This window comes from Cavia porcellus, unplaced genomic scaffold (assembly GCF_034190915.1).
Source record: "Cavia porcellus strain 051 isolate PalLab524CR breed Dunkin Hartley unplaced genomic scaffold, mCavPor4.1 scaffold_14, whole genome shotgun sequence".
Classification (NCBI taxonomy): domain Eukaryota; kingdom Metazoa; phylum Chordata; class Mammalia; order Rodentia; family Caviidae; genus Cavia; species Cavia porcellus.
The window spans coordinates 51541753-51554826 of NW_026947497.1; the positions used below are offsets into that span (position 1 = coordinate 51541753).

Below are 13074 nucleotides of genomic sequence, written 5' to 3' on the forward strand. Positions count from 1 at the left end.
GGTTTCAGTCTTGGCACTAAAACAAGGTGACTTACCAGAACTGCCTTTCAGGTGACACGGGTAGTCCTGCTGTGGGTGAACAATCACTTCAATGACTTCGAAGGAGACCCTGCAATGACTCGATTTCTAGAAGAGTTTGAAAATAACCTGGAAAGAGAGGTAATATTGGATTTTTAAAAAGTACCAGTTCTAGGTTTCTTTCAAGCCCCTGTCTCTGTACTGCTGGCAGCTTTCTGTTTTCTTGCAGAAAATGGGTGGCCACCTCAGGCTGTTGAACATTGCCTGTGCTGCGAAAGCCAAACGAAGGCTCATGACGCTGACCAAGCCATGCCGAGAGGCCCCGCTGCCCTTCCTCTTGCTCGGCGGCTCTGAGAAGGGCTTTGGGATCTTTGTGGACAGCGTGGACCCCGGCAGCAAAGCGGCCGAGGCTGGCTTGAAGCGTGGCGATCAGGTGCGTGGCTCCTGACCCCGAGTGAGGGTGAATTTTAGCATCATTTATTTCTCCAGAGTAATGACACTGATGTTAATTTTATAATTTCACTTTTAGATATTAGAAGTAAATGGTCAAAACTTTGAAAATATCCAGCTGTCAAAAGCCATGGAAATTCTTAGAAATAACACACATCTGTCTATCACTGTGAAAACAAATTTATTTGGTAAGTATTTTTCCGCATACTTTGTTCTCTTTTTGGGGGGTGGAGGGTGTTTTTACATGTAGATCTCAGTTGTGAAAGTAGTCATTTCTATAATTGAAAACAACAAAAGGATAAAAGTCTAATAAAATACAAATATAGACTTTATTACATAAGTAATTAGATCTAAATTGAAATCCTTATTGAGGACCATAAAGTTATTTTTATCTCTGTTTATCGGTAAGTGAAATCTGTATTCTCTTGGGAAACACCGATACACCTGTAAGGAGTGCATCACTTTCTTAATCACTGCTAAAGCAGCAAACAAGGCAGGTCCTTGGCGTCAGTTTTGGGAACTGGAGTCCGAACTTCTCATGTATTCCCAGGTTCTGTGGTTGCCACGGGGTGTTCGGGTTTCTTGCAGGTGGTGTTTTGTGATGCTTCTGTGTCTGTTTCAGTATTTAAAGAACTTCTAACAAGATTGTCAGAAGAAAAGAGAAATGGTGCCCCACACCTCCCTAAAATTGGAGACATCAAGAAGGCGAGCCGCTACTCCATCCCGGACCTGGCGGTGGACGTGGAGCAGGTGATCGGCCTGGAGAAGGTGAACAAGAAGAGCAAAGCCAACACGGTGGGAGGGAGGAACAAGCTAAAGAAGATCCTCGACAAGACCCGGATCAGCATCTTGCCTCAGAAACCATACAAGTAAGTCTGCTGTGCCTCGCTGCACGGGATGTGTACAGTGATATGCAGAGGCAGTGGCATCATTGGTGTCCACTCTGTCCACGAGTGTCCCAGGCTTTCCTGGACAGACTCTTGTGGAGGCAGCCTTGCACAGCTGGCTTCATTTACTCACATTTGCCCCCCCGTGTCCAGCCCTCCTGGGTCCTTGTCAGAGTTAATTATCTGCCTGGGAGGTTGGGCCCCATGTCCTCATTCCTGGGTCCTGGCCCACTGAGGCACGAGGAGCCGAGCTGCTCTTTGGCCCACTCCATTCATAGTTCTCTCTGGGAGCATTGAGCAGCCCCAGAAGTGACAGGACGGATGAGCGGGGTCAGTAGAAGGGTGGGAGGAAAGGAGCAGTGGGCACCACAGGCGTAGTTCCTGTGTCAAGGAGCAAGTCTGGGAAGGTTCAGAGATGGGATCCTGTTGGTGCCGGGAGCTCTGGGGGCCACGCAGCGCCACACTGATGCCGTTTTTGTTTGGTGTCAGCTTTGTTCCTTTGCCTGTTTATTTCTCTGTATCATTTCTTGAGTCCAGGAATGTTGTACAAAACTCAAGCACCATCAGCCGTGTTTTTGAATGTGAAGTAACTCAGAATGCCATGTTCAGTCATGGTGTAGTCGTCACAGTACAGTGCTAGGGAGGGTAGCACATTGAAAAACATGGGTTAATTTATTTCTTGAACAGTTTAATGTGTCTAACAAGGAACTATATCTACAGACACTTAGGATTAAGTTAAGCATCTTTTTTCTTGCTTTGAAAATTCCATTTTAGATAAAATTTTCATCCACAGATTAGAGAGATTTGAAGCTTACTATCCACGAACTGAGTGTCAACCTCCTGTGGCAGCCAGTGAACCAGTGGTTCAGTGAAAATGTCTGTTTTAGGATAAGTGTGCAAGTAATGACTTTATTGACACTTGTGGAAATGCTCATAGTAAGTTGACAGGAGTCAGTTGATTGGGACAGCTGGCATTTATAGGAAACGAATCAATTTTTCACGTGACTGTGGATGAAAAACTTACATTTAAGTGAATTACAAAGTAAAGTGCATTAATGCAGCATTACTAGCAACATAACAACAGCAGCAAAAGATCTGAGAGCTGTGTTTGACCATGACTTAAATACGATCCTTGGAAGAGATGAGGTGGACATCAGTGTGACCCTGGGAAGCATCCGTGTGATGCCCAGGTTGGGGTGCTGATTCTCCAGGCGTGGTGTTGGCCCAACCGGGAGCTGTACCACAGGTGTGCTGTGTCTAATTTTGTTCTTTGTCTTTGTCTTTTGTTTCTTTGTCAAAATCTGCACAAGAGCAAAAAGGGAATTAGCTTGATTTTAAAACACTGAGGAAATCGTTTAGCTATATGGCTCACTTAAATATTTTCTTACAAAAATTATTTGAAAAAGTGTATGAAGTAATTGAAATGGAAAAAGTAATTCAAGGTATAGAGGGCCTATTTGCATCTATTGTACCTATTCACCTAATAAACTGATTTAAAGCAAATCAGTGAACTTTTCTAGAAGTTAGTGTGTGTTCATGGAGGTCTTCTTGGCTGTTTTCTTTTTTACTGTGCTAGGGATGAAATCCTGGATCTGGTGCATTCTAAGCAAGTATCGTCCTTCTGAGCCACACCTCTAGCTTGCAAAGATTTTGTTTTTTTAACAAAGCTACTAAACTATACATTTCAGATACTTTCAAGTTTTGTTCTACTGTTAAGGTTTTTTCCCTTAAACTCTTAGAGACACTAAGATGCTGGATAGCTGTGGTAGAGTGATATGCGCAGGGTGAAGGAAAGGGTAGGACAGAAGCCTTACGCAAGTTTGGTTGCTGGTAGGTGGAGAAAGCCTGGTGCGCCCAGGGGAAGGCAGAAGTCAGTCAGCAAAGGCGGAGCAGCAGCGGGAGACTTGGCAAGGTCCAGCCGTAATTGGCTGTGCTCACTCAGGGTGGTTCTGATTTATGTCTTGGTGCAAGGTCCTGTCAGTCCAGGAGTCAGGACAGCCTGACAGAGTTCAGTCAGATCATCACCTGAGGAGCCTTGGAGTGTCGCCGAGCAACCCCTGGAATGCAGTGTGCTTGGCTTCATGGCCATTGGGGCAGGAGTGGCCCAGCCCGTAGTGATCGCTTGCTGTGGATCGCATGCTGTGGACTCTGTGTGGTATTGGCAGAGACAGGATTGTAAAACATGATTATAAAACAAAATTCTGCTTGAAAATTCTACCTTTTTATCTTCAGCAAAATGATCATACTTTTAGTTTTTCAGTACTTACCTATGTGTATTCTAATAGAAATGTAGCATTTTCCTGAACTCACCTTACACTCACATTATCTTATTGATGATGGCTTAGTTACATCACAGTCTTAGTATGACATTACCAATTTTTTATTTCTAAGAAGTTACAGAAACTAGTTAGTATTACAACCATTTGTTATAACCTAGTTATTTTCAGGTACAGTATTTTACTTGATGTTTTGTTGTGGAAATACTTGACCCTTTAATCTAGAAATATTTTATATATCATTAAATCATATTTCAAGAGTTACCTACAGCAGCACTTTTTATAAATGGAAATAAATTTGTAGCCATTTAGTTCCCAATATTTTTCTGGGAACTAAAATGTATAACTAGAAACTTTGAACAGAGAATTAAAAATGAGTCACTGGATTTCCATTGGATTCCTTTTCTTTGCTATTAGGAAATGTCACCATGCGTCTTGGGTCTTTTATGTCCTCTGATTAAGAAATAATACCCATGTCAGGGCTTCTTTACATTTACCTCCATAGTGATCTCATTTCCCCCAAACATTGGTGAGTACAACTAAAGCAGTTTGGATTTCCTCTCTTCTTATTTTATTCAACTTCAGTTTTTAAGGTTCAGCCTGTCAACCAGTAAAAGCACTGGATAAGTGAGGCTGAATATATTCTTCATAATGTGCTTATTTCCCTTAAATCCATTGCCATCAGAAACTGAAGGTCATATTTCTTTGAAAGTATTTTTATACTGAGAAATTACTTACAATGCTTGCAGCTTATGTAGTGAAAAAGACAAGCATTAGAGAAGCATAGGGCAGACTCAGGAAACAGCATTGAGAGCTTGATGAACCTGACTAGTAACATTGTAACTTGCCGATCAAGTCTTCTGCCTTTCCTCCCTGCAGTGATATTGGGATTGGTCAGTCCCAGGACGACAGCATAGTGGGGCTGCGGCAGACTAAGCACATCCCAGCCGCCCTGCCTGTCAGCGGGACCTTGTCCTCCAGCAATCCCGACCTGCTGCAGTCACATCACCGGATCCTGGACTTCAGCGCCACTCCTGGTGAGCGCACAGTGCTTCCTGCTTTCTGTAACATCTAGGTGATGCCCCATGATTAGACACTGTGTGGTCATCCTGTTCTTGGGCCGTTAGCATCTGTCTGCAGGTCGTTATAGCATTCTGTGAGGCAGAGGGGTAGTCTGCAGTACAGTATGGGGGTCGAATCTGCACAGATCTCGAGCCCGGGGCAGGGGGCAGCCACCCTCCCCTTCTTGGGGAGCATCTCCTCCTCAGATCACGTCACCTCATTGCAGTGTGTTGCATGCTCTGCACTTACTTCTGTGTGGTTTATCTTTTCCTCCAGACTTGCCAGATCAAGTGCTGAGGGTTTTTAAGGCTGATCAGCAGAGCCGATATATCATGATCAGTAAGGATACCACGGCAAAGGAAGTGGTCATCCAGGCCATCAGGGAGTTTGCCATCACTGCCACTCCAGATCAGTATTCGCTGTGCGAGGTCTCCGTCACCCCAGAGGGTGTCATCAAACAAAGGCGACTTCCAGACCAGCTCTCCAAACTTGCTGACAGAATACAGCTGAGTGGAAGGTACACACTGTCTACCATGCAGCACGTTGGAGGGGTTAGAATGACCAAGAGCCCCTGGAGATTATAATTTAGGTCACACACACACGCACACGCTGGGGTTCCTGGGTCAATGTGCACATAGACTGCCAACCTTTTATCAGTGTGACCTGAGGGCTGCTGTTGATGGCCAACACAGGCACTGGCTTCCTAGCTTTGCCCATCGAGTCCCTGGCTGACAGCGTGTGAGTTGAGCTGGTGTGGATTCCTGAGAAGGACTTGGGTGTGTGTGTGTGTGCGCGCACTCCCTTGCTCCGACCTCAGGAGCTGCACAAGGCCAGGGCAGGCAGATATGTAGGGTAGACTGTGGCCTTGCAGGGTAGGGGGCGCTGTGGGATGGGCTGACTGACCAAGGAACCAGGCTGGAGCAGCTGCTGAGCTGGCCCTGGGATGCAGGCTCCTGAGCACTTTTGTGTTACTGTGCTGATTGCCTCATCGCGTAGTGAAGTCCCATTGACAGGGATTTGCCCGTAATCCACAAATAATTGAAAGCTGAAAAAACGTGTAAGTTTTGGCACACACTTAATGACTGGATTTTGCCCTAAATACAAATTTAAGTAGTTTTATAGTAACTTTTTAAGTGGTGCACTGCACATGATTTTTCCATGTAATAGATCTAAATTGTGATTTAATTCATTCAGGCCGTGTTTGCTTGCTGTCAGCTGTAACTGTGGGGCTCACTCCTGTATTTGCAAGCCTAGCACTAGCAGGCAGTTGCATTTTGAGAAGTTAGCTTCACTTGGTTCTCATTTGAATTCCGTAATCGTGATGCTTTTCTGAGATTCGTGGTCACATTCACCATGCAGGAAAAGGATGGGTGAGCCCTTGTCCTGGGCCCTGCGAGTGATCAGAGTGGGCAGTACGCTGGCCGGGAGTGCTGAGGGCAGAGCCATGCGGGTTGTGTCTTAGAAGTTTTAGAGCATGTGAAAAAGCACTGTGCAGTGGGGCCTCTGTGTGCACCTTCAGTCTTCTCACAAGGGCTGTTCACTCAGAGAGAAAGAGTCTGCTTTCTCTAAAGAGAGAAGGCAAGAAAATAAATCCAAGAGCAAACATTCGAGTATAGTTTTTAACAGGTTGCTTTAAAAAAAAAACAATAGATGGCCCAGCACTGAGCTCTGGGCTGCTCTAGGGTCCTGTTCTCTACCTGACACATAGGGTTTGTTCTTGCCCCACTGTCCTGGGCACCTCTTATGAAGTTCCATGTATTTAAGCATTAAAATGTTTCAGGAGCTAGGGACTTAGCTCAGTGGTATAAGCACCTTCCTGGCAGGCATGAGGTCATGAGTTTGATCCCTGGTACCAAATAAATAACTAAAATCTGTTTCAGGATTGTTTCATGTGCAGGATCCAACAGAAGGGAAACAGCTGAGGGTTCCTGGCTGTTTGAGTCTGAAGCAGCCTGGTTTGCACGGAGCTCTGCTCTTCCCCTCACTGATGGCTCTGTGTGGCCTTCTGCGTCTTTGCTTGGGGCCCATGTCCTTGTTTAAACTGAAAACTAGCTCTTGTCATCTTTAACAGAAAGGGTAAAATAATTTGAAAAGGAGAATAGTTATAGATGTTACAAAAAAAATCTACGAACTTTGCTCACCTCACCCCACCCCCAAATTCTCTGTGGGTGCCTTGGGATCTGGTGAGTAGGGTAGCACCCCCTGGCCTGGTGGAAAAGAGCTCTGCTGCTATTCAATCTCAGTGTCTCTGAACCGTGCTTAAGAGCGAAGGTGTTGGGGGGCTGTGGCATGGGCTTCCTGCTGGACGCCTTTCTGTTTCTCCAAAAACAGGTACTACCTGAAAAACAACATGGAGACAGAGACCCTGTGCTCAGATGAGGACGCGCAAGAGCTGCTGCGCGAGAGCCAGATTTCCCTGCTGCAGCTCAGCACCGTGGAGGTCTCCACACAGCTCTCCATGCGCAACTTTGAGCTCTTCCGGAACATCGAGCCCACCGAGTACATCGACGACCTGTTCAAGTTGAGGTCAAAAACCAGCTGTGCCAACCTGAAGATGTTCGAGGAGGTCATCAACCAGGAGACCTTCTGGGTGGCCTCGGAGATTCTCAGGGAAACAAACCAGCTGAAGAGGATGAAGATCATTAAGCATTTCATCAAGATAGCACTGCACTGCAGGGAGTGCAAGAACTTCAACTCCATGTTCGCCATCATCAGGTGAGCACGGCAGTTGGTTACCAGCTCTCACAGGTACTGCTTCCGCTGGAAAGGTGTCCCCTCCATGGTCACTCCATCCCGGAAGGGCCCAGCAGCCTGCAGCTGCTAGCCGACCACCCCAGGCCCTCACACCTGCAGGGCTGTCACTGACTCAAAGCCAAAGTGCTTCTCTCCCGTGGTTAATGCTTAATTTACTGACTCCAGGAGCTGGTTGGGAGAGTGGTGAGTCTGTATCTAGCACTTCTGCTTTTGTAAACTCTGGGCAAACCATTTGAACTCCTCTGGATATCAGTTTATTTCGTATAAAATAACAACACCACAAAGAGTTACCAAGAATATTAAATGACATAATGCATGTGAATTTCCATCAGGCAGCACAAGGCAGATGCCCAGGGAATGTAAACTGTGCTCCCTGATCAGTGCTTGGATTGAGCCCAGGAGAAAGTACACATGGGCGCCCTGAGTCAGGTTGATGTTGAGGAAATTATTAGTCGCTTTCTCAGCCCAGAGTTTGTGATACTCTAATGACTGCTGTGACTTCTGTTTAGTTTTAATGCTCTGGAATGTTTGCTCTGTCATTTTGTCAGTTGCCTGTGAAGGCTAAATACCACTCTGTCTGTGCAGAAAGAACAGTACTTACACAGCAGTCTTGCTGATTGTGTCATCTCTCTGCTGTGGTTGGAACACCTGTGCCCCTCAGCTTGGAGAGTGATTCTGCAGGTGTCCCTGTGTCCTCAGTTGGGCCATGGCAAGGCACTGTTGTTCAGACCCGTGTGGAACAGGGCTGTTCCCCTCAGGGCTGGGATGCAGACAGGGCCAGGCGGGTCCCACCCCCTACCTGGAACCCAACTCCTGCTCTCCAGGCCTTGCCTCTTGCAGGCTCCTTCCCAACCTCAGGCGGCTCTGCAGGCTGGGCCTTGAAGGAAATCTGAGCTCTAGGAGACAGAGAGACCAGTGGGCCACGACCACGCCTGAACCTGCTTCTGTCTGCCTTGGCCTCACTTGAGTCATCAGGACCTTCCTCCGGCACCCGCTGCAGATGGCTGTGTGTAGCCATGTTTGTGTGGTTCTGTTACCCATCGATGGACAGGACCATGCAGTTCCTCAGGAGGCCTCGTCTAACTGACCCACTTTCCTTTTTCCGTCAGTGGCCTGAACCTGGCACCAGTGGCAAGACTTCGGACCACCTGGGAAAAACTTCCCAATAAATATGAAAAGCTGTTTCAGGATCTCCAAGACCTGTTTGATCCTTCCAGAAACATGGCCAAGTACCGCAATGTCCTCAACAGTCAGAACCTGCAGCCCCCCATCATCCCCCTGTTCCCAGTCATCAAGAAGGATCTCACCTTCCTGCACGAAGGTAGGTTGGCACTGGTTTCTACCTGCATGTCCATCAGAAGCAGACACCAGGTGCCATGTGATTTCCTTTTTCTCCTGTGCCAAATTACAGGAAATGACTCAAAAGTAGATGGACTGGTCAACTTTGAGAAGCTCAGGATGATTGCCAAGGAAATTCGTCACGTGGGCCGTATGGCCTCAGTAAACATGGACCCGGCTCTCATGTTCAGGACTCGGTGAGTGGGTCATCCACGATGCGAATGGGACTAGAAGGGTTACCTTGAAAGCTTCCCCGTCAGTGAGAAAGGTTTTCGGGTATATACTCATTTTTTCCAGGGCAGAAATTACCTTGGGTCCAGTGTTGCCATTGAGCCTTATATGGCATTAGGTGGACTGACTCCAGTGAGAGAAGCGTGGCCTCTGTGTCATGTCAGGCACAAGCATTTCTCGCTGTTCCTGAGGATACTGGCTTGTAGAGCCGTGACTCCTCAGGGGTGGTGTACACTCAGATTTGTAATGGCCCCAGGTGGCACTGCCTCAGTCTCTGCCCAATCCAGTCGGCGGAGAGACAGACCTCACCTGTCTTTCTCTAGGACAAGAACTTGACACTTGTCTTTTGAGCCAGAACTAGTGCTTGTAGGAAGGTGGTGGTGGGTTGAAGGTTTGTGGGCTGCTGGGATGGCTTCCCCGAAGTGCAGGCCTCTCTCTCTGAGCTGTGATCTCTCTGTCTCTCTCTGCACTCTCGCTTCCATCTCCTCGGCTCTCACTTGCAGGAAGAAGAAGTGGCGCAGTCTGGGGTAAGTGGTGGGGCGCGCAGCTGCCGCCTCCTTCCTCCCTGTGCCTCTCCTGCGTGCGCTCTGTACCTTGCCTCGATGCTCTGGCGGTTTCCAGCTCAGACTGACTGCAGCTGTCCTCTGTGTGCTCCTGAAGTCGCGCCCCCCAGAGCTGTGAAAATATTGAGGATTCTTCTGGGGAACTGTAGGCCAGGCATATTTCTGAGCTCCCAGGAAGATTCTATTTTCAAATAATTCGTGTGTCTTTAAAATGAGAAAAGCCAAGGATGGAGGTGGGGGAGGACGTTAGGAAAATCTGTGTGGTTAAATATTACTGTGCAGCTATTTAGAAGTAAATATACATAAATAAAAAAGGTGCCCCCAGGTGTGAAAACCAAATTTTTTTACAGCTCAACTAACTACTATTTTCATTCTATATAAACCAATCCTTATTCAAAATAATTCTTAATGATCCATGTGCTAAGTTGTTTCCATATATAGATGTTTATTTTGCATGACTATAGTATTAACAGATTGATAATTTTACTTAAAACCTCATCTCATTCTACTCAAGGAATAAGGAACTAATTGTGAACCTTGTAGTTAATTTACTTAAATCTATACAAAACATCCTCTCATAGAGAAGTAACTTTAACATGGTAAATCAGATTGTGTGGAGCCATGTCTTCCTGCATGAGCTTTTCTGGGACTGTCATTTGCTGCCTCTGTGAGAGGACCTGAATGCTATAGAGACACAGCCAGTTCCGGCTGGAGTAGACCAGGTGCCAGTGGTCTGTTTCCTGTTTCTCTGTTTTCCCGCAACTCCCTTTGACAAGCGCTGCTGGAATGACGCATGTGACTCCCAGCGTAGACACCATCGGTCTCAGCAGTGCCGTGCAGCTGCCGTGGCCCTTGCCGGAGTGAGTGGCCTCTTTTCTCCCTGTCCCCCTTGCAGGTCCCTCAGCCAGGGCAGCGCAAACGCAGCAGTGCTGGATGTCGCCCAGACAGGCGGGCACAAGAAGCGGGTGCGCCGCAGTTCCTTCCTCAATGCCAAGAAGCTCTACGAGGATGCCCAGATGGCTCGCAAAGTGAAGCAGTACCTGTCCAACCTGGAGCTCGAGATGGACGAGGAGAGCCTGCAGACGCTGTCGCTGCAGTGTGAGCCAGCGAGCAGCACTCGTGAGTCCCCACCCCTCCCCAGGTGGCTGTGGGCCTCCTGCAGGCAGCAGCTCAGGGGCAGAGGAGCAGAACAGGAGGTGCTCGGGTTGAGCCTCTCCCAGGTGCGGGGCCCGAGCAGGAGGACACTGTGGGTTCATCGGGCTGCCTTCAGTCTCACCACAGCCTACCCAGTGTCCAGTGCAATCTGGTCAGACTGTGTGCCTCCAGGCAGGTGCCTGCCGTGGGGAGGCTGAGACAGGACTGCCTGAGTGCAGGTGTTCTGCGCATGTGTGCACAATGAGCCCTGGTCTTAGCAGTGAAAAGCAGGCTGGGCTGGAGCAGTGCAGTGTCAGCCTGGCTCTGTCCCCAGTGCCGCAAATGAAACCAAAAGTTAACAAAAACCAACCAGTTGCCAGTCTCCTGTGGGCTGCTTTGAAAGACAATGGCTGGCAAGATTGAGGTTTGTGAAGAGCTCATGAGGACAGCAGCCAGTACACTGCCAGTGGAAGCTGTGTGCTGCAGGGTAGCACTCAGCTCCTGCTGTCTGCGCAGTGACCCTGTGGCTTCAGGGGAGTTGCTTGGTGTCCAGATTCTCCACCTTCGAGGGTGTAAGGTGGAAGATGCACGCATCATGGGCATATGGGCTGTTAGGACTCTGCACAGACAGCATCTAACTGTTTTGTTTCGCGGGCTTGCTGCCGTGCACTTGGAATTCCATGCCCACCCTGCAGCACTGCAGGCTGTGAACTGTCAGTGTCTGCCTCCCTGGAGAGTTCCCCTCACAGGAGACTGACGATTAATAGAGTACAGTTAACACCATTTACTCAGTTAAAATTCAGCTTATGTGTGTCAGAGTGATATGGGGACCAGTAAGAGAAGTAATTCCTCATGATTTTTCTTGTGTACCTCTTACCATGTTTGCTTTTTATCTATAGCCATATAATATTGCCCACATTTTCTGTTTCTATTTTTAATTTGGTGTTTAATATAGTTATTGTATATTTATCTTGCCATACTTCTCATGTTTTCTATGACGAGCATTTTCCTCGCCAGTTTTTGTCATTTATCTTCATTTGTTTCTTGAGACAGTATCTCACTGTGCAGGCTGGCCTTGAACTCACTGTGTCATTCAGGCTGGCCTCAACCTTGATGTGATCCTCCTGCTTCAGCCTCCCCAGGGCTGGGATTACAGGCCTACAGCCCCATTCCTGGCAGTTTGTGTTTTATAAAGCAGCAGGAAAAAATGTGTGTTTTTGTATTCTGACTGTGGACTTCTGATGTCTACATTCTCTGTTCTCAGTGCCCAAGAACCCTGGTGACAAAAAGCCTGTCAAATCTGAGACCTCCCCGGTGGCACCCAGGGCAGGGACGCAGCAGAAGGCTCAGCTGCAGCCCCCGCCACAGCCACAGCCAGTGCAGAAGCTTGGCCAGGGCCTGCAGGTGCCCGCCGTGTCCCTCTACCCATCCCGGAAGAAGGTGCCTGTCAAGGACCTCCCGCCCTTCGGTGAGTGCCTGCCCCTGGTTGTGTGGGGCCAGCGGTGTCCCAGGCACCTTGCCCATTGTCCCAGAATCTCTCGGGGTTCTTTTCCCTGAATAAAAGGGAAGATTTCCGCACGGAGAGGGACTGTTTCTAGATAAACGGGGTCTGTGCCTCACAACGGGGAGGAAGAAGTGGAGCAGTGAAGCCCCCTCGGTGTGTGAGCACTCGGGGGTCGTCTCCTCACCCTCGCTGTTGACTGTGTGGTCGGTGAGCTGGGGAAACGTGGCCTGAGTGTTTCTCAGGTCAGTGCCTCGAACCGAGCTGGCTTCAGCCATGTCAGTAGCAGGCCTCGGAGCCTGCCTGCAGGCATGCCGGCCATGGGCACAGCTCTGCCTCACCGAGCTCCCACTTCTGCAAGTTTCAGGCACTGGAAATACGGACAGAGCTCGCAGGTTAATGAAATTATACCTCATCTTTTTCCTTAAAAACAGCGCATTCATTGGTTTACCCTTCTCAAATAGATGCACTACAGAACAAGCTTTCATAAAGTGTGCCCACTATTTCTTCTGCCTGTCTGTGGAAGGAAGTAACCTGAACAGAAATAAGGAATGTTTTTACCAGGGTACAGCAGGCTGGCTTAGACGCGCTGGGCCTTGGGTGAGGTCCCTCGGTCTCTGTGCTGGGCGCTGTTGGCTGACCTCCATCCTCCCTGAGGCGGCTCGGAGGAGTGTGGTCGAGGTACCCTGCCCCTCTGTGCGGAGGGCGCCATGTGTGAAGTGCTGACACTCTGCTGAGGCCCTGCCAGCCTGAGGCGACTGCCTGCTGGCCTGTAGCTTTGGGGCACTTGGAGTTTTCACACCGCTGTGCCTGACAGTATCGCTTCTTCCCCAGAGACGCCGTTTAGAGTGCAGAAGGCT

General features: G+C 48.4%; 1 protein-coding gene across 16 annotated transcripts in view; it reads left to right on the forward strand.

The window, feature by feature from the left end:
- The window catches only part of Rapgef2 (Rap guanine nucleotide exchange factor 2), a 224964-nt gene that overhangs the window by 204220 nt on the left and 7670 nt on the right, over positions 1 to 13074 (forward strand). For 15 of the 16 annotated variants that reach the window (XM_063260907.1, XM_063260911.1, XM_063260908.1 and 12 more), the window contains 12 exons: positions 52 to 159; positions 248 to 451; positions 548 to 656; positions 1091 to 1337; positions 4511 to 4668; positions 4970 to 5210; positions 7025 to 7408; positions 8557 to 8768; positions 8859 to 8982; positions 9520 to 9543; positions 10475 to 10698; positions 11978 to 12181. In XM_063260907.1, coding sequence (XP_063116977.1) covers positions 52 to 159; positions 248 to 451; positions 548 to 656; positions 1091 to 1337; positions 4511 to 4668; positions 4970 to 5210; positions 7025 to 7408; positions 8557 to 8768; positions 8859 to 8982; positions 9520 to 9543; positions 10475 to 10698; positions 11978 to 12181 — 2239 coding nt within the window. The remainder of the gene's footprint in view (positions 1 to 51; positions 160 to 247; positions 452 to 547; positions 657 to 1090; positions 1338 to 4510; positions 4669 to 4969; positions 5211 to 7024; positions 7409 to 8556; positions 8769 to 8858; positions 8983 to 9519; positions 9544 to 10474; positions 10699 to 11977; positions 12182 to 13074) is intronic. The other variant, XM_063260909.1, reaches the window with a different exon arrangement.